Consider the following 20,988-nt stretch of genomic DNA (forward strand, 5'->3'; position numbering starts at 1 on the left):
AGGGAAGGAGCAGGAAGCACAACTGCAAATAGGCCAGGGAGCTGAAAGCAGAGCAGCAGAGCAGGCAGGGGAAGGGAAACGGAGTGGCACTCAGGGAGGGCATGAGGCTTAATGTGGCATGCCTGCCAAAAAGGTCATCCCTCACTGCCAACTAATATGAAGAAAAACTGGAGTCATGACCATATTAAGGCAATTAAGGATTAGGTTAGTAGGACTCCTGCCTCCTTCTCCGCTCCTCCCACCCCCTGCCATTTCCTTCAGTGGAGCCCTATTTCCCATTAAGCTGCAGTCAGTAAGCAGATAGCCTTCTTTATTGGACAGACAGGAGCAGCAGCATAGGGACTCCTTCCTCCTCCCAGAGAAGCTGTAGAGGATCCCATCCCCTCCCTGGAAAGGAGGACAGCAATGGAGTTCTCAGATGCTTCCCTAAAAAATTAGAATAGATTTGCTTGGGTGGGAGAGCCAGACCTGTGAACATTTATCTTCTTGCCATACACACAGGTCTCTGCTGAGGTGGTTGCTGGCAGACCCATCAAAACAACGGGTTTAACACCGCACTGAGGTGCACGTAGTAAATGCTAGTCTCTGGCTGTGTGTAGGGTTAGGCAGACACTGTAGCGCTGGTTAAACTTGAGTCATTTTTCAAGATTTTTTTTCCACATTCATAAGAACATGAAACTTCCTTACAAGATAAGAGGAAGTTGAGATTCTGAAGTAGTTATGTAACCTCAGGAGCCAAGTCCCAAGCATAGACCTACAGGATATGCATATACACTAGAAGGCCATGCCATGAAAAGATACCCTGCACTAGCAGTACATATATTAGTGGCTCCAGAACCAAAAGCAGTAGAGGCAGATTAATACAGGGCTGTGTTCAGGCTTAGGCTTAGTCTCAGGCTAATAGGTTTTGGGTTTTTTGGTTGGTTTGTTTTTTTGAATGTCTACCTGTAGAGAATGAAGTGTACATCACAAAACAGTATTTTATATTAAACAAATCTGCACAGCTTAGAGGCAACAACATTCCATTTTCACAGGCGGAATGCAATGCACAGTATCATTATTCATTTGATAAAAGCCAACAATATGATCAGCATACTGTTAAATAAAGTATAAGGGCCTTGAAGAATAACCATCTATGCCTACCTGTCTCACACCTATTATTGTTTCCCATGGCTTCTGATCCTCACTGCAACACATTTGCATTTTCACAGACCTGCATTTTGCATATTGGCTTCTATTCCATCTGGGAGAACACAAAACAACAGCAGACTCTCCCTATGCCTGAAGAAGAGTGTTTGTGCTTGAAAGGTTACAAAGAACAATTTTTCCAACTATTTAGTTGGTCTAATAAAAGATAGCACATTTACCCGAAGGACCTTGTCCATCTATGCCTTATTTTAGGGACAGGTATAAAAGTTGGCCAGGTTTTCTGTGTGTTGCATAGTAGTTACCCATGTAAAAAAAATCTGACTTAAAAAATCCCCTTACTTGTACTTTTGCACCTTTTTTTTTTTTGCTTTATTGAAAGTGTACTGATGTAACAAGGTAGAATTTGTGCCCTTGTATATATTTGACCTATTTTGGTAGCACAGCACTCCAGTGACTGAATAGAAAAATTATTTTTACTGTGACTCAAGTTTGCTGCATATATTATGACGAAGGTCTTATTTGTTAGTTGTACAAAATAGGAAAATACAGGGGAAAGGAGGTTTCAATGCTAAAAATGAAAGTTTCATTGGTGAGCAAAACTGAATGCATTTAGTTTAGAGGCAAATGTTCATATATTGTCAGATGAGGGGCTACAAAAATAGGGAAACAACAAACAGCATATTGGTCTGCACAACAGCATTTGCATGCTTGGGAGATGCCTGTCTGTATTTGGAAATATCAATGTGCATTTGCATTTACAAGTGGCATAAACACACCTGTGTGCACTCCTGGTGTTAATGAGCCATAACACCAAGGCCTCCCACCACGTCCTAAGTAAGTCTACTGAAGCTTACACAAGATAAGAATCAGGCCCGACTTTTCAAATAAAAAGAAATCTGAAACTGTAGTGAACAAAACCTGAATTCTTATATGAAAAAAACCGTATGGCCTTTTCACATCTGTGCAATCAACACAGATTGAGTGGTATATTTCCTCCTTCAACTCCATGCATATATCCTCCCACTAGCATTCATGCAAGTCATCTTATGTTGGGGCGAAAAAACTGTTGTATTCAGTGATTTTTTTCGTTACCTTACAAAAGCACCACTGTCATGCTGAGATCTAGAAGAGCACTATCACACTTCTCTACCAGAAGCATATGGCAATAAAGGAAAGGCAACTTACAGCTTCTACCACAGAAAGAGTTTTTAAAGCCACATCTTTTGTGATCTTTTTTCAATGTTCTTGGTTTTCCTGGTGAGTAAGATGTGCTTGTGGAAGCTAGAACGTCGTTTCTCTCAATATGAGCAACAGTTTGATTCCCAAGCTGCATAGTTGTGGTTGGAAACTCCTCCATAAGGCATTCGGAGTTTCCGGAGGTTGGAGAAAAAAATAAATTTATCTGACTCCAGTCCTTTACTCATTTGCTGAACTCAGATTTCCTGTTTTTCAACTGTAAAAGGTTTGTAAAGAGTGCGTAAAACTTTCCAAGATACATACTACTAGTGACAGGAAATCTGACTCTCCTCTCAGATTAAATGTCTGCAATGCTGTAGATTTCAGGAATGTTACTCCAAGTTTAAACATGTGTTACTGGAAGGAGAATCAAGCACAACATAAATTTATAGAAAACAGACCAATTCAGACATGCATTGAGATGGATAGTTTGTATTAGGGACCTCTCTTACTAGGAACAGGAATAGGACCATAAACTCATTTCATATTGACTACCTTACATTACAGATGTCAGACAGGGATATAAGAAGTGACAGACTAAGAAGCCTTTGATTATAGAATCATAGAAAGTTAAGGTTGGAGAGGACCTCAGGACATCATCTAGTCCAACATCCTGCCATGCTTTGTATTTGTTATATAAGTCAAGTTAAGCTAGATCTCATGAGGACAGGCTGAGAGAACTGAGCTTATTTAGTCTAAAGAAGAGAAGAGAAGACTGAGAGGGGATTTAATAACATCCTTCAACTACCTGAAGGGGGTTCAAAACAGGATAGAGCTAAACGGTTCTCAGTGGTGGCAACGGTCTCAAGAAGCAATGGTCTCAAGTTTTAGCCAGGGAAGTTTAGGTTAGATATTAGGAGGCATTTTCTCACTAGGAGGGTAGTAAAATACTGGAACAGGTTACCCAGGGAGATAGTGGAAGCTCCATCCTTGAAGGTTTTCAAGCCCTGGCTAGACAAAGCTTTGGCTGGGATGATCTAGTTGGGGATGGTCCTGCTATAGTCAAATTCTCCTGCTTAACTCCAGTCCAGTACAGTAGCTGTTTTTAATAAGGCTACTCAACTATCATATTTTTAAATTTACATTTAAAACACATAAGTGATAGAGCTGTGCTAAACACTATCATTTCACCTGGGGCAGGTGGCAGCGGCAGCCTCCTCTCATCCAGAGCACAGATCCAGGGTTCGCATCCCTGGGAGGAGTCCGGCACAGCCCAATAGCCCTCCTGGGGCTGCAAACCCCCAGATCGGTGCACCGGACGAGAGGAGGCTGCTGCTGCCGCTGCCATCTAGGCACAGCCCATGCCCAGAGCCAGTACCAGATGGCAGAGGCAGCCTCCTCTCATCCAGTGCACAGATCCAGGGCTTGCATCCCTAGGAGCAATCCAGTACAGCCCCGCAGCTGTCCCAGGGGTCCAGGTCTCCAGATCTGCATGCTGGATGAGAGGAAGTGATCTTCTCCAGTGGTCCCAGGTGGCAGCAGCAGCCTCCTTTCATCTGGTGCACAGATCTGGGGGCTCACACCCCTGGGAGGAGTCCGGCACAGCCCCGCAGCCCTCCTGGGGTGTAAGCCCCCCCAATCTGTACACCAGAAGAGAAGAGGCTGCCACTGAAGCCAAGTAGGCCTGGCTTCAAAATTCAAAACGTTTAGTGCCCAGGTTTTGTTTTGAAGCTGTTTTGAAGCCTTTTGTTTCATTTCAATTTGGCTGTTCTGAGCTCGAAACACATTGAAACAGCTTCAAAATGAAACACCTAGCAAAATTTCGCACAGCCCTAATAAGTGACTGTCCCAGGGCAGCTGGGGTTGCAGGAAGACCCCAGGCCAAAATGAAAGAAAGCCCCCACTTACCTTCTGCAGGGGCTGAAAGGAGTGGGGAAACACGCGCGGCAAAACTGCTCACACGGTTCATCAGCTGCGCCCATATCCAGCTGGGGCCGGGTGACGTCAGCGGGAGACGCTGCCCGGCGGAGATAAAAGGTTGCCCTGAGGGCGCAGGAGGAGAGTGGGGAAATGGAAGCTCCGCAGGGAAGCCCAGGACCCGAGGGACGCAGCCACAGTGTCCATCTGGCCGAGAAGGTGGGGGCGGAGCCAGCACTGACAGGGAAGCTGGCAGCAGAACCGGCACCAGTGCCGGAGCCGGCAGCAGAGCCGGCGAAGGCTCCAGCAGGCAAGCTGGCGGCAGAGCCGGCTAAGACCCCAGCAGGAAAGCCGGCAGCAGAGTCGGTGAAGGCTCCAGCGGGGAAGCCGACAGCAGAGCCGAAGAAGGCACCGGCAGAGGCATCGTAGGGAGAGCTGGTGAAGGCACTGGCAGCGACGTCGTCGGGAAAGCCAGCGAGGGCACTGGCAGAGAGGTTGGCAGGGAAGTTGACTGGCTAGCCAGCTGATAGGGAAAGAAGCTGAAAAGCTACCATAGGGAGGAGCCCCGAATGGGACCAGCCATTAGGTTCAGGGGTACTCCGGGCCCGCTGGTTCCCACTTTGCTCTAGCAATCATGGTGGTGGGAGTGCACAGCTATCACAGTGTGGGTAAGATAGGGAGCTGGGCCTAGGGATAGACAAGGCTAGGGCAGAGGGCCTCGGTGCCTATACATTTTAACTGAGACCCCGGGCCACTGGATGCTCATGGCCGGATAGCCAGGAGATACCAGGGTAGAGCCTGAGAAGAACCAGGGGCGCTTGAGGGCCAGAAGATCCATGATTGAAGGTGGCAAATAGCTGGGGTGTAGGGGAGGTCAGAGCCCCGTGAGTGCACGCCACGCAGTGCGACGGCCCTGAAGGCTACCTCAAGGGGGAACCCCTCCACTGAGGTTACATTCAAAGTCATGGCAGGCGAAAAAAGAGGAACCCCGAACGTCAGCTGGGGTAGCCTTTGGGGTCCCACCCCAGGCCTTGGACAAAAAAGATCACTAGTTCAGGCCAGGGCTGCAAGAGAGCGTCTAATAGAACAGAGGCGGGCACAGTGACCATCAGCTGACTTTGATGACTTGCTGAACTTTATCAATTTGTTCCAACATCTCCTTCCCTGGACATCTGTATCTTGGACATGGTAACTGTCCATAAATTCACAGATAATCAGTTAAAAAGAAAAAAAAAGATTAAAAATGCCTCTGCGAAGTCCATGAAAAAAATCCCTGATTCATCCATAAAATCAAAGGAGCCCACAGCTCATTTCAGGGTCCGTGTTGGAATGAAGCTACATTTAAATATTGATGCTGTACAGAAGTAACGCGGTGCCACCTGGGCTAGGGACAGACATTACACATAAACTGGTTTAAGTGATCAGAAGCTGGTTTAAAGCTGGAATAGAACAGACATTCAGTGAACATACACCAGTTTCAAAATGGCCAAAAGTGGCTGGAGAGAAACTTGGTTGAATGCAGTATCAGACTTAACTGATTTGGCTCAAGCCGGTTTATGCAATGTCTGTCCCAGACGCCTTGCTGGTTTAAAATAAACCAGAGACCCCCCAGCATCCCGGCATGCTCTCTGGGCTGGGCACGGCTCTCTGCTTCACATCAGGGCTGACCCCACCCCCTTGCTTTGTAGCCGACCAAGGACCAGCCCTAGCAGCCACGCTGGCTGGCATGGCTCCATTAAGGCAAAGTGGGCAGAGAGGAAGTTAATTCTTCCCTCCTTCCCCTCTTCTCCCACTGCAGCTGGGGTCAGCCTGTCTGTCCATGAGCAGAGGAAAGAGGGATGCATCAGACCCCAGCTATAGGGAAGGGAGGAATTAATCCTTCCCCCTGCCCCCTTCATCTCAATGGGGCCATGCTGGGTAGGTTGTCCTGCAGGGTTGGGAGTGGGGCTCTGTTCCATGCTGGTGGGGGACTCTTCCTCCTCCTCCTCTTCCCAGGGTGGGGAGGGGGACTCTGAGGTGCAGAATGGGGATTCTTCCTCGTCCTCTGCTTCCCCCCTCCCCACTGCTACGGGGCTGGGAGGTGGGGTTGCTCCATGCAATGCTACCCGGCCCCAGGCAGGTGGAGGATGTGTTCCATGCTTGGAGGAACTCTTCCCCCTCCTCCTTGTCCCAGAGGGGCAGCGGGAATGTGGAGCTCACCTGGGCAGGGTGGGGGGTGTAGGGGACTCCCCCCATAGTTGCACACGCTCCTGCCATGGCTGCAGCCCCCAGTGTGGAGTTCAGCTGGGCAGGGTGGGAGTGGGGTGTGTAGGGAACTCTCCCCATGGCTGCAGCGATAGAAGCAGTCAGCGCTGTACTGAGGGTGAGGAGTGCAGCCCCATGCAGCAAGCCCAGCCACTTCTATCCCCACAGCTCTGTGCCATGCCTGCAGCTTGCTCTCTGACACAGAAGCCCTGTGCTGGACTCTGCAGGGAAGCAGGGGCATGACTCCCTCCAGTCCCAGCACAGTGCAAGTGTGGGAATACACAGTGGGAAACACACCTGGCTCCAGCACTGGAGAGACAAGCTCAGGCTTAGAGCCCCAGTGGGGGATAAGGCAGGCTCTGCTCTCTCCCCCAGCGCAGTGCTGGCTAGAGCCACGCATGTGCTGGGCACAAGTGCCCTGACTATCCTGACTGCTGCTGCTGTCAGGCAGCAGGGCTGCAGCCATGGGGGAGTGTGCACACCCCCCACCTGCTCAGCTGAACTCTGTGCTCCCATTGCCCCTCATGGGGGGAGGAGGAGGAGGGAGAACAGTTCCCCTCTGGGGCCAGGCAGCCCTGTGTGCCTGGATTGCTCTCGGCTTTCAAGAAGCCACTGGGGCCTGGCCATGGCCCCCTCCCCAGCTCAGCTTCCCTGTGGAAGGAAGGGAGGGTTGCTCTAGCACCCCCAGGTTTCTGGCTTGAGCCACTGCAGGCATGTGTTGAACATCTATCCACTTCTAAACCGGTTCACTCTCTGCAAGTTAAACTAACCTGCAAAGACAGAATCAATTCAAGCTCGGATTTTTTGAACGTCTGTCCCTAGCCCTGGTGTCTAAAAAGGACCGCTGCTTGAAACCCTGAAGCCAACTGTGTGTCAGGGTTTTCTGGCTCTCTGTAGCTTCTGTAGTTCCTTTTCCCCTCCTATCCTAGCAAGTGCTGCTGCTGCATGTCCTGGTCATCATCTGCCTGTAGCTCTCAGTGCTTATGGACTGAAGGTATACAGGTGGCCCCTAGGGCAGGCAAGAGGGAGGGGACAGAGCCAGGATGGAACTGCAGGGCTGGGTGGGGGGAGGGGGCTGTTCCAGGACAGAGACAGCAAGTCCTGTGGATGGACTGGGCAAGCAGCATGTTGAAGGGTGTAGTTGAGGGTGTGGAGGTGAGTAACAGACCCCTGGGGTGGGGACAACATGGTATAAATCCATTGCTGAAGTCAAACAGGGTTGCCAACCCAAGGAAATTTTTTATTAACAGTCTGCAGACATTTTACTGACAGCCAGACTTATTTTACTATGGTTGATGCTAAACCTCTACAATTTGTACCCTGTCCTTGTCACTGTGTCCAGGGACTGGAAGAAGAGTTATATTTACATTAGGTAAAACATGTGTCATTAAAAAATTTTGGGTGTCAGTAAAAAGTTGGCAGATTATCAGTAAAAAAAAAAAAAAGGAAGTTGGCAACAGTGATCATGGACAATATTTCATCTCAATTAAATATTAGAATTGGCAGGTATAGTATCTCTCCAACACCTCTTACGATAAAGAGTTGATATATTTAACTTTTCCAAAATGTCTCTTTTTCTTCCTCAACTGACATTCTTTAATGAATTAAAGGAAAGAAAATAAAAGCAGCTCTTCAGGAACAATTCTGGTACCTGTTGTGGAAACACTGATGCTATGATTCCCCATTACCCTAGAAAAGGTCAGCTTAAATGCCAAGCCACACCACAGGTAAATGGATGGAAAGATAAAAACGGTCTCCCTTTGTCAAAGTGGATTCACTTAAATTGTAAGACAGTCTTGAGTGTTCCTGGCAGCTGATACTACAGAACCCTGTGCTGAGGTAAAAACATGGAAGAAACAAACAGGAAACAGAATAAGACCTTGAATTTATAAATCTAAATGAAAATACCTCTTCCTGTAAGAAGCTCTAATATTTTATGGTAATTTAATTAGTACTTGTTATTGATTCAGTTCAGTCCTGGACACAGATAGCCCATAACAGTTAGGTAGGATAGTTAACATTTTGCGAATGAACTAAAACTGTTTACTGCAGAGTATTTCACACACATGTCCCAGAGAGTGCGAAACTTCCTTGCCAACTGATGAAGAAACAGCCCCTTAATGGATGGAGTTCTTCATTAAATGCTGTGGAATATAGCCAGCTTCATTACAACAGAGTTCCCAGTTTTTCCAAGTTGATGAACACAGTAAAGTTTCAGGGAATCACTGGTTAGTGCGCTAGCTATAAGTGATGAAAATCATTTTCCAGGACTCAACGCAAATATTTGTTTGCTTGAGGAAAAATTTCAGATAATTAAAGAATGGTATCAAAGTTAATAAGCCTGACAATTCCAATGCAGAAATTTAAGTTTTAGCATCCTGCTTGCATATCAGAAAGGAAACAAAATTGGCAGAGTCAACATAGAATGTATTCACAAATATTTTCCAAATATGAAAAGGACCAATGTCCACACTTTTGTTTACCAGAAAATTTCAGAAACTTAAATCATAAATAAAATTAAGCAACTAGTTTTTAGATTCAGAATATAAGATAAGATGTTAAGTGCTTTTACCATGCTACAGGTAAAGGAAAAAAAAAGTGATAATCCTGACATTAAATTTTTAGATGGTAAAATACAGAGAACTAAATATTTGGGGAAATAGAAATATAAAGACATTTCACATCTCATTCCTTCCATTATAAAGAGTTCCCAAAGATAGTGAAGAGACTCATTGGTTAATGAGGTGATCTGCATCCAAATGAGTAAGACTTCCTGTAACCTGCAAAGGAGACAGGAATTCTATAAAATTATCTTATGAGTGTTTTTTGTAAATATAAAGAGGAAAGTAAAGAAGAGGATTATTCTCACTTAAATGCCAGGGTCTGCATAAATGTGTTAGGCACAGTGGTTATAAGCAAAAAGTGTTTCCTTGGCAAATCAGGTATTTTAAATGTTCTAGAAACTCGTCACATCAAGTTTTATATATTTTGGAACCTACCACTCCCATATCTAAGCACAGCACACATCTGTTATTTATTCTTCTATCAGACCTGATCCTGCATTTGAAGAAGGCAGAGGAAATGCTACACCCACATAGAACACCAATGACCTCAATAGAGCTCTGTTCTCTAAACACAGCAGCTTTCTTCAATGCCATCCGCTGTAGGATCAGAGACATAATCTCTTAAATGTATGCACCAAACTAAATGAATCCAATTATTTACATGTAATTAGGGAGAGGGGTATTCCCAATGCCAAAAACTAAATCTGACTGGAGACATTATTAGGATGACAATAAGATTTCCATGTACTTTTTAACACAGCCTCTTGTGTATCAGCAAAAATATGCTTATTGTCAGGGCCGTTTTGTTTGTAAAACATTTCCATAGAAAATGCATGCAAAAAAGCACATGTGTAAGCTTTTGAACAGAGACCATTTTTCCTATACTGTATTCTGTAGTCCCCTGGCACAGTAAGGTCTCTGGTCTGCCAGTGGGATGCCTAGGTATTCCATGATTCAGTAATATATTTATTAATAAATAGACAATACCCTGAGTCACCCAATGGTATGTGTTGTAATCTGCCCCAATAAGTAAAAATGGATCACATCTGAAAAAAAAATTAAAATAATTTCAGAGCAATATCACTCTACACAACATTGGGGTATCAGGCAAAACAACACAGCAACCACAGCAAAGAGTTCGAAAAATGTTAATATGAGGAATATGGTTTTCCCCTGGAAAAGCATGAAGAGCACAGGGTATTGAAAGTTCCTACCCTTATCAGCCTGGCCTTGCCCCTTGTAAGTGTGATGTGCTCCTGCACATCAGTACCTCCTTTATTGTAATCCTTTGTATAGCAAAGAGAAATTCCGAATCACCCCTCTGCACCAAGATAAATTTCACCGAGAGAGAACAAAAATGAGAAATAAAAACAGAGTTAACAATATTGGTAGGATCAATGGAAAGTAGGGCTGGAAGGGACCTCAAACCTATCTAGTCCAGCCCTTTACACAAGGCAGGATCATCCCTGACTAAAACATCCTAGCCATGTGTCTGGTTAACCCACCCTTGAAAATTTCCAAGGATGGAGATTTTACAACTTTTCTAGGTAGCACGTTTCAATACTTGACCACCCACACAGTTAGAAAGTTCTAATTTCCAACCTGAATTTCATATACTGAAGTTTGAGGCCACTGCTCCTAGCTTTGTTCCTTATACCCAGACAAAGTCGAACGCCTTCCTCTCTGTAATCACCCTTCAGGTATTTGAAGACAGTTATCAAATCCTCCCACAGCTTTCTCTCTTGTTCAGACTGAATAGTCATCATTCTTTTATCCTTTCCTCATAAGTCATGCTTTCCAGACCTCTAATAATTTGTGTGACTCTGTGCTAGAATTCTAACATGTCCACATCCTCTGCAAAGAATGGGGCCCAAAACTAGACAAGGCACTCTGGTGAGACCTCACCAGTTCTGAACAGAGTGGAAGAAACACTTACCTTGATTTGCAAGTGACCCCTGTTAATCTATAGTATAATGTTTGGGGTTTTTTTGTTTTTGTTTTTTTTTGGGGGGGGGGAGCGGGGGGGTGTTTGCTAACAAGAACAGATCAGTCCTTCTCTACAGTACCACAGCCTAGTCACTTATTCCCAGTCTGTATTTGTGCACATAATTATTCCATACCAAGTGCAAGACTTTGCACTTGTGTTGAATTTTATCTGCTTGATTCCAAACCATTTGTCCAGTTTATCCTAGCCCTAACCTCCAGAGTGTCTGCAACCCAGCCAACTTGTTTTAATCTATAAATTTGCTAGGCATAGACTCAAGCCCATCCAAATCATGAATGAAGATGTTAAAACAATAGCAGACCCAGGACAGACCCCCTGGAGAGCTCCTCTTGATACCTTTTCCCAACTAGACATTGAGTCACCGATGACCACACATTGAGCACAATGTTCAGTGCTCCAACCAGTTCTGCATCCACATTGCAGAATGTCATGGGAGATACTGTCAAAAGCCTTGCTAAAAAGTCAAGGTATATCACATCCACTGCTCTTCCCCCATCTACAGAACTGGTCACCTTATCATAGTAGGAAATAGGTGGTCAGGCATGACTTGCTCTGGGTAAATCTATGCTGGCTGTTATTGATCAGCTTCTTCTCCTCTAGGTGCTTTGAAATATATTTCTTGAGGACCTGCTCCATGATTTTTGCAGGTTTTGAGATGAGACTTACTGGCCTGTAATTCCTTGGATCTTCCTTCTTCTCTCTCATATCTTCAGTTTTAAAAAAATGTAGAAATGGTTCTTTTCTGTGTCAGCTTTTCAGAACAAGTTTTCTGTTAGCAACAGAACACTGATCTATTAACATTTGATCCGTTTGTGTCAGACACTTTTCAGCAGTAGCACTTTAAACAAAATCAGCCAAAGAGGTGACTTAATGTTATAACATGAAGGAGGTGGCTCTGTTTAAGTGTCAATTAGTCAGAAAGTTATACTATTTGATTTAGCTATTCAAAAGATATTTCTATCAGACAATATGGGTGGTCCAATCCCACAAAAACTGCTTTTTCTCCTCCAAATAAAATTTGCTGGATTTCCATACAATATTAAGACTACAGGAGAGAATGTGAGCTTCTCTTTCTGAGTAAGATTTTACTCTTGGTAAGAATAAACTCACTTACTGAAATTCCTACTTACTCCTTCAAAATAGAGAGTGGGTGGGACTTAAGTGGGAGCAAGGTTTATCCTAATGTGATACTGTATTTCATTTTTTGAAAGTGAGTGAAGAAATAATTACGGCACACAAATGGTTTTTATTAGTTTTTTGGCATTATGCTTTTCCTTCTGATATAATTTAAAGGTTCAATGCCCACTCTTCAATGGAAGTCAAAGCCAGGTTTCCTTGGTTGCTGCTTCCACTGTTGGATGTTAAATTCTTCTCCTGAATCTTTGTTCAAATGTCTTCTGATCCTTAAATGTTAATACAGAGACTGGCAGATAGTGTTGTCTTTCAATCTGTTATGCAACTTGGCTTCAACATCTGCAAGCGCTAACGTGGTTGCTTTCCCAGGCTCCCAATTTCTCAGTAATATAATGCACCACTTTGCATGAAGTCAGCTTACTTTCCTTTGAATCTCATTTTTCTAAAGATGCTGATTTTTCCAGTGATAGAAAGATCCAGGCATGTATTTATTTTGAATTCTACATATCGCTGAAAATGACTTATTGAAGACTCTAAGCAACTTAGCTAAATATTAAACATATAAATTAGCCTAATAAAAACAATAAATGCATGCAGTAGCCTCCTCAAAAGTTAGGAAAGGGGAAATTCCACACCAGCCACAGATCTCCCAGAACACCAATCTAGCCTTTAGCAGAGCCCCTCCAACCCCAAATCCCTTGGCTTTGCACAGTTCTCCAAAGGAATTTAGGGTTGTATAATACTGAACTGATAGTCTGCATTTTAAGGACACCTTACCTTTTCTATTTTCAGCAGTAAAGTTCTGCTTTCCTTCCTCATTAAGCAAGTTGATTGCTACTTCCACAAGATACCAGGTATGCATTAATTACAGCTTATCCCCCCAGAAACAGCTATTCAGGATCAACCTTTAGCAGAGAGCATACCTCCTGTTTTTTTTCAGAGTTTGACAAATATCTCAGAGTTACTATATTAAAAAGGGGTCAATATATCAGGGAAATAAAATGATTCTTAGTAGGTATTCAACTTCTTTAGCATTCCATTTTTCTCCCTATTTGAAGCAAATATTTTTATTGCCACATCAATAAAAACCAAGAGCCAATATAACAGCATAACTCGCATTGCAAAACACAACATACTAAGGATGACAAAGAACCTAACAGCACTCTAAGGCATTTAGTAGTATGCATACAATCCTCATATGTCCACGAAGATTTTTTTTTAGTTTAGTTTAAGGTTTTAAGGCATTAGAATTCTTTAAAGAGAAATATTTAAAATTCACATATTTTTTAGAGATATATTTTATGCTTGCTGTTTTTGTTTTGGGTTATATTGGTAGTATTTAGGATGCCAGGAGCCCTACATAGTAGCTGTCACTAGTAAGCAGGAGTAGGATAGAAGTGGAAGTAATGGTGAGTAGAAATGGGGGTACAAGGGCACTCTGGGGGCAGTACAAAGCTTGGACATTTACTGGCATATCTAGTACAAATTCTCAGAAAACAGAAATACATTCTTATTCATACAGAATAAGTAACATTGGAAAACAGACTAATCTCTTACTCTAACAGCTGTGGAAAACCCCCTCTCCAGGTTACCACTAAATCACTAAATGCAGTATTTGATCCAACCTCACAGTCCTTTTGGGCTACTACTTAAAGCAGGTAACTTCCTATGAGTTACTGAGAGCCTCTCAAGACCACATCCAAAATTCTTCAGATATACTACTTGCTAATATATCCTTTTAGGCAAAATGCAAATTCCATTTCTATCTTTAAAATAAAGATGCAGAAGCAACAAACTTTGCTTCAAACAATTCACTTCTTCAAACAAACCTACAAGTAAACTAAATCATGACGAATATTCAAAGGCATAGAAAGTTACTCTGACAGTACACCAAAGAAGAAGATTTCTTTCTGACTGTAAAAAACTTAAGTAGCCTTCCTGTAAAGTGTTCAAAGTCAGAGGAAGGGAACGCAACAAACGATAGAAAAAATCATACCAGAGCCCTCAAATAGCAATTTTCTAAAACACTGATGAGCCAACAGACAAATAATCATCAGAGTAAACAAGTGAGATATGTATTAGCTAAGGGAACATTAAAAGAAAAAAAAAAGAAGAGACCGACCTTTGACATTTTTATTACACAGTTCAAATAATACCATAAAAACATGAGGAAGGAATGTTGGAAGAGAGAAATAAATGGCATTCATTGCTCTTACCTTTGCCATCTGGGCCTGCACACCATTTGCCTTGAGAGATGCTACTGCTTTCTGTGCTGCTGCTGGACTGTCAAAATCTACAAAACCATAACCTAAAAGAAAACACACACACACACAGAAGACTTCATTAATATCTATAAACAACCTCCCACTCTATCAAACTCTCCCAGATTCCTCTAACTGATTGCACTCCTGCCACCAACAGACACCACATCTGTATTCCTTTCATCTTTGCTTCCTTTAAATCAATGGTATTTAAAGAAATGCTATCCCTTCAGCCTCAAAGTACTGTGAAGAAGGCTTTTTTTAATCTGCAGAAAAAGAAGGTAGTACCTTCTTTACGATTTTTCCCTCCCTTGGGAATTGGGAAGGAAAAGCAACACCTGTGCTAAAGGGGCTTCATCAAGCAATTGACCTCATTTTGCCATCTCTAGGAAAAGAATATGAACTCTGTCCTTCCAGTCTGTGTCCTGCTCTCACCTAGATTATTTTCCCACCTCCCAATCCTGGGATTAGGACAGAACCATGGGTTTTTGGTTGGGGAAGGGGGGCAGTTAGGAAGGAATTTGTCTCTCTCTGCTTGATTTGTTCATGTAAAATAGGTTTTTCACCTTCCCTACAGCAAGTCAGAAGGTGAACTCAGAAGGAAAGGTTGCAGCTGCCAGGGGTCTGGTGTCTAGCACATGTGCTCATTTCCCAATAAACCAGAACTAGGAATGGATTAAGGAAAGTCTTCCCCTAGGAAAGCTATGGTAATACTGTTTTGTGCAGCAAGAGATAATGACCATTCCCTTAACTCTGAAAGGCAAGGGAGCTAACAGCAGCCCTCTTCCAGGTGGAAGCAATTAAGGCTGGACTCATGACTTGTACCATATGGGTTATCACTAGCTATTTCCAGAAAAGTCAGGTTCATAAAGTTGTAATTAAACTGTGTCCGTTCCTTCTGGTCCTTTTTTCCTGTATGTTGGGGAAGTGCCCAGTCCTCTCCTAGGGAGTGCTATAGAAAGCTTGCTCTGAATCTTCAGTTTCAGACCTAAAATATACCTGGAAGCAATAATTCGATTTTCAAAAGAACCCTAAATACTTAAATACTTGATTTTCAAAAAAGGGTTTCGGTATCTACTTCCCAATTTTCAATAGAGACAGGAACTTCAGAAAATCCCTTCAGACACCTCTTAACATCTCAAGGTGCCGAAGTGCCTTTCAGAATGGGGCCTGGACACCTAACTCCTTAGGCTCTTCAGAAAGCTCTGTCTACATCTTCCTAAGAATTACCCCAGGGGCATGCCTTATGCAAAGAGGCTACAACCACTGCTCACTCTCTTGTTATCTTCCCTGGAGCCCATAAGGCTGACACTGGGTTGTCTGTAAGCTTCAATAATACTGTATTTAATTGAATATGAAATGAGGTTACCCCTACCATCAGCATAAGGAAAAAAGCCCCTTGTCTTATTTTCACATATGAAATAGAGGGGGAAGCATACAGCTGCTGCAGTTCTGACTCAAACCCTAAGCATGGGTTGGGGTCAGAGTCAGACCCACAGCCTGCCCGCTGCCCCCCACCCCTCCTCAACTCTCAGGCACAGCTCACCTCTAGTTGGGTTTGCACTGGGGTCTCCCCCAGGCACCAAACACCCAGAAGCCCCTTCCCCTGCCCAACTAATCAGGGCACTGCTGTGTGGCCTGCCAAAGGATAAGTTTTCACATTCTGTATTCTGGGATAAAGCAGTCTGAGCAGTGTCTGACAGTAAGGGAGAGAGAGGCTGAGACTGGAAAGTTGGAGGCTGAAAGGGGCAGAGACTGGAGAGAACAGGAGGGGAAGAGGCAGAGACTGAGGGGAGGAAGAGGAGGGGCAAGAGGCTATTGGGAGCTGGGAGTGGGGGAGTCAGGTTGCAGGAAGGCTGTAGGTGAAATTAGTGGATGGGGTAGAGGGCAAGGGGGTGACCTGCCCCACTCCCAGCCACTACGTTCCCTGCTGTAACAGGGGTGGGGCAGGGGTGGAATTCAAGACAACCCTCTAATACTTAGATTCTAGCAAATTTTAACAAGTTTATACATTTTCCATATATAGAATTTTATTATTGGGAGGGATAATCTTATATTCAGAGATGTTAGAGTAAATACAGTTTTAGAACCAGTATGTTTATAGCCTAACAGCTTCTTTGCAGACATATCTATTAAACAGTTCTATTTAACATAATACAGTAGGGCAGCCACAAATATGCTGCTTTCCTGCCATGTTCATTTTTATTAGCATTTTTACCTAATGTGCGACTCTCCCCTCCACCTCTATTCCCTCCCCTCCCACCCAAAAAAGGATGAGAACACCTGACCCCAAAGCTTACAATTTATTTGGTATTTAGACTTCCGTGTACACAATTGGTAGTCCAATGTAATAGGAATTTTATGCTCATGACCTTATCTTTTTTCCCTGGTTAAGGAATTATTTGCCAAGTTTTAAGCTTAATAAACAAACAAACAAACAAACAAACCAACCAAGATAGTTATTGAAAGAAAATGCCCCTAAACCAAAGAAGAACTTTCAGGCATTGTTCTGATAATATACGTAAGGCCTGAACCTCCCTGTTCCATTTCCTCCTTTTTTTTTGTCCTATATTTACTTAGAACAATAATATACATTAAGGGAAGCCACTGAGCAATTGTGCATTGTGACTGTGTGCCCCACAAGCACCACAATGAAAAAGTACAATGGAATTCAATTATCAGTTTGGTTTTTGTTTTTAATTAACGATTTACTATTTTCCCATCTGATTCCTCCTCCTCTCTCTCGCTCGGCATTTGGAAATGAACTTGTTACACAGGCCAGTGTGCTTTGCAATGTTCTCAAAAAATGCTCCATGGAGCAGCTGTGAAGTTTGTATTACTAACACACTAAGAAAACTTGGGTCTTTCTTGGAACTGCACAAAGACTTTGTTCTCTGGATGATACAAAAGCCTAAACTCAGAGTCAAGGGAGAGGAAAAAGAGATTCGGCCTTGGCAAGGAGGAAATAAGATCTGATGAAACTTCAGACTGACAATACAGATGAAAAAGCTGTATTGAAAAAGCGAGAGCTGCCAGCTGGGATACCGGAAGCCCACCAGAAAGTCAGATACCACCATTAAAGCTTAGAGAGTCTGATTAGAACGTTATCCTTGAACGAACATCGGAGCCAACCCATTTTGGGAAGAGGAGTTGTTACTGCCATGAGACTGTATTTCACTTTATTTTTCACAATGTTCCTGTCCTTGTGCAGGGGAGAATTGCTAAACTGTGTCTTAAAGGTTGACACTGGAAAAATATTGAAATGGTACAAGTAGGTGCATGCGGAGATTCACAATAGGCTTATACTGCAGGATGCATATATTTGCTTTGGAAAAAAGGCACGTAATTTTTTAATGAAATTACCTATAGAATAATATTAGGCAGAAATTAGCATGTGTAACCAATTTAGTTCTCCAGGAAATCTGCACTAACATGTATAAGTTTGGGATGCTTTTAGGGATCTTACGTTAGCTAGCAGGTTTATGTAATGTAATCAATCAATCAAGATTTAAGTCACCCCATAAGATTTAATTTTTAATCACTTCTATATATTTTTTTTTCTAATTGCCAGAAGGATACATGTGAATTGTTAAAGGTTTCTCTCTTCCCATTAAAGTTAGTGAAAGATTCAAAGTGAAAACTTTATACTGGTCATAGCCAGTTGTTCACTGCATATTATTTCGTTAATTCTGTTAGCATAGCTGCAAAGTTGCTCTTATTCCGTCCTTCCAGTTAATTCTCATTCCAAGTACCTTTCTTATCCTCCCCCCCACCCATCATATCCCCAAACCACACACAGAACATCAGGAGAAAATCACTCCAAGGCTGAAAACCAATCCAAAGCACATCAATCTACAGTAAGGGAAGCCAAGTTCCCAGGCTGCTTTAGCATTCAAGTATCCTTAAAAGAACTCTGCAAGGCTATAGAGTTGTGAGGCAGACACGTTAATTCCCTTTCCATAATTTATGTTGGCTGTTTAGTTGCTTTAAATCTATGATGGTGACTTACGTTGGTCTATTTCACTTTTGTTTATAATCACAGTTTCATTCTCTGGTCTCATGCACTAACAAAATGCTGTTGAATTTGGGTATTTATAAAAAAAAGTAGACATTCATGTGCAACATTAAAGAAAACAAAAAAGAATACCACATACCTCTCCTACCCTCACATTCCACTCCCTATCTTTCTGAACCACATTATAAACTTAGATTGTAAATTGTCTGGTCTATGGATTTTTTTTTCTACATGTTTGTAAATCTCTTAGCAACATGGGCTCTGTTCCGTAATTGGGATTCTGAGGTGCTGCTTTAAGTATATAGCAAATAACAATAGTAATTAAAAAATCTGCGCAAAACTATTTTCACTAATTTTAAAAGCATTTTATTTAATTTTTATTCTTTAAATTACTCTAAGTTTAAAAGCCCCAACCTCTTAATATCCTCATTAAAACTCAGGACCAAACTGACCCCTGGCTTAAATAGTTTGACTCTGTTGGAGTGAGAGCAAGGTGATTTAAGCTGTCCAGTGTTAGAACTAATATGCTGGTTTCCTTGGATTTATAGAATGATTCATACTACCAGCTTATAAATGTAATCAGAAGAAATAAGACAAGGTTGTCCATACCAACTACCAAACCTTTCCTCTAAGAAATAAAATTACAATGTAATTTTGTTTTGGCCTGATGCCATTAAAGCTAAATAATTAGGTTTAAGGAATCAAAATTGTGATTCCGTACCTGTGGAGGGAAAGAAAATAGCTAAGCATCATCAAGCATAAGTTTATGGGTTGTTGTAATAAGGGCTACCTGAACACACAGGCAGACCCTGAACTTCTAAGTCTCCGATAACCTAAACGGCTGGGGGCCTCCTCATCTCAGCTTCTCAGTTCCATAATTAAGCTTGGCAGCAGGTTCAAATGAATTAAAACTGAATGTCACTATTTTCTCAACAAATCCCTCATCCTTGTTTTTTCTTACTTGTCAGGAGAAGACCAGCAGAACAGCAATTAGCAGTAAGCAGTGCAGTGAAAAAGAACCAAGTATACACTAATTAGGTCACTCGCCAAACACATTCATTTCATTGGCAGATTTAATCAATGTTTTCCTGCAATGTCTTAAATCTCCTATGCTAATTTAAAGTTTTGTTATTATTGTTGCTTTAAACACAGATGGGATGCCTGGAGATTTTCAATTGCTTTTTCCAAAACCGTCTTTAAAAACAAACTCCTCAGATAGTATATCATTAATATTTAGGTACCGATTTTAGGAAAGAGTCTCTAATTTCATGGCCACACTTTTGTGCCTGCAAGTTTTGTGGGTTTCAATAATTGCAGATATATTTAGAGATCTTAGACATCAAACTGTGGATAGCACCCACAAATCAGGTATTTAAGATCATTCTAAATGAAATAAAAGAGTACCCAGCATTAGCTGCTCCTATAATCATTTTCAAGGGCAAAAGTGCAGACACAAAACAGAAGTATTTTCCCACTGGTGCATATATATAATTGCCATGCAGTCTCCTGGGAATGTTAAACATACTATGATGTGAGACTAGATTTTCTTGTAAAACTTTCTTCTTTAAAACTGTAGGATTTCTCTGTTCTGGTAGTAGTTTTGCCAATGCTAAGAACAGTGTTACTAATAGTTCTAAGAGCCTAGTGGCAGTGGAGGTGGCTCACCGACCTTTAAGGTCAGAAACCAAAATTAGTACCACAGCACATTTCTACATGATACTTTTTCATGTACTCTGAAAGACTTTCTCCATGGGCTGATTTTATTGGCAATTAAATGCTGTTTTAAATCACTGAAATAATTTGTAGCATTTAGCCAATATTCTGAACTATATGCCCACGCACACACATATACCTATAGGATAAGGGATGCATTTGGTCTGGAAACACTTACAGAGTGACACTGTCACAGAAGAAGCATCAGGCCAGATTCTCTCTCAGGGAAACAGATTCCCCCCCTCTGCTAGAGCTCCCCAAAAGACACTGATTCGGGAGGACTAATTCCTTACTGACATTTAAAATATTCATATTTTTCCAAAAGCAGACAGTCAAATCTGCAGCCTGCTGCATTGAGGAGAATCTGGGTATCTGTATGAGATTTTTTTTATTTTAACATGTGTATCTAAATACACTAATGAATTAAATTCAGGTGTTGTAACCTGGCCCCATTGAAGAGCCCAATTCCTAGAGACACCAGTTCAGGCAGTATTTCAATAGTTGCCTGAATGTTTCCCTAACATTATTACACACAGAGTGGCAGGTACACACTCATGCACACATTAGCCACATCCAGATGAGTGTGCAAGTCCATTTCCTTGGGGACAAACAGCAGCAGCACATAGTTGTGCTGCTGCTACTTGACCCGGGGAACACCCATGCATGTGTGCTCTGGTACATGGCAAGTTGCCCGGGTGGGGCGGGGAAGGCTGGGGCCAGCACTGGGGATGGCCCCAGAAGGCTTACCTGAGGTACTGGGGGCTTCCCAGGGCTCCAGCAGTGTCAATCCAGGTGTGCAGGCTGTGCACA

The 20,988-nt window shown here is 42.7% G+C and overlaps 1 protein-coding gene across 11 annotated transcripts in view; it reads right to left on the bottom strand.

Moving 5' to 3' along the window:
* Window positions 1-20,988, bottom strand: part of RBMS3 (RNA binding motif single stranded interacting protein 3) — a 1,095,516-nt gene that overhangs the window by 394,873 nt on the left and 679,655 nt on the right. For all 11 annotated transcript variants that reach the window (XR_009462585.1, XM_059728828.1, XM_059728829.1 and 8 more), the window contains one exon: window positions 14,406-14,497. Coding sequence is in view for 10 of the 11 variants with exons in the window: in XM_059728828.1 (XP_059584811.1) it covers window positions 14,406-14,497 (92 nt within the window). In the remaining variant the exon portion in view is untranslated. The remainder of the gene's footprint in view (window positions 1-14,405; window positions 14,498-20,988) is intronic.

Source organism: Alligator mississippiensis, chromosome 5 (assembly GCF_030867095.1).
Source record: "Alligator mississippiensis isolate rAllMis1 chromosome 5, rAllMis1, whole genome shotgun sequence".
Classification (NCBI taxonomy): domain Eukaryota; kingdom Metazoa; phylum Chordata; order Crocodylia; family Alligatoridae; genus Alligator; species Alligator mississippiensis.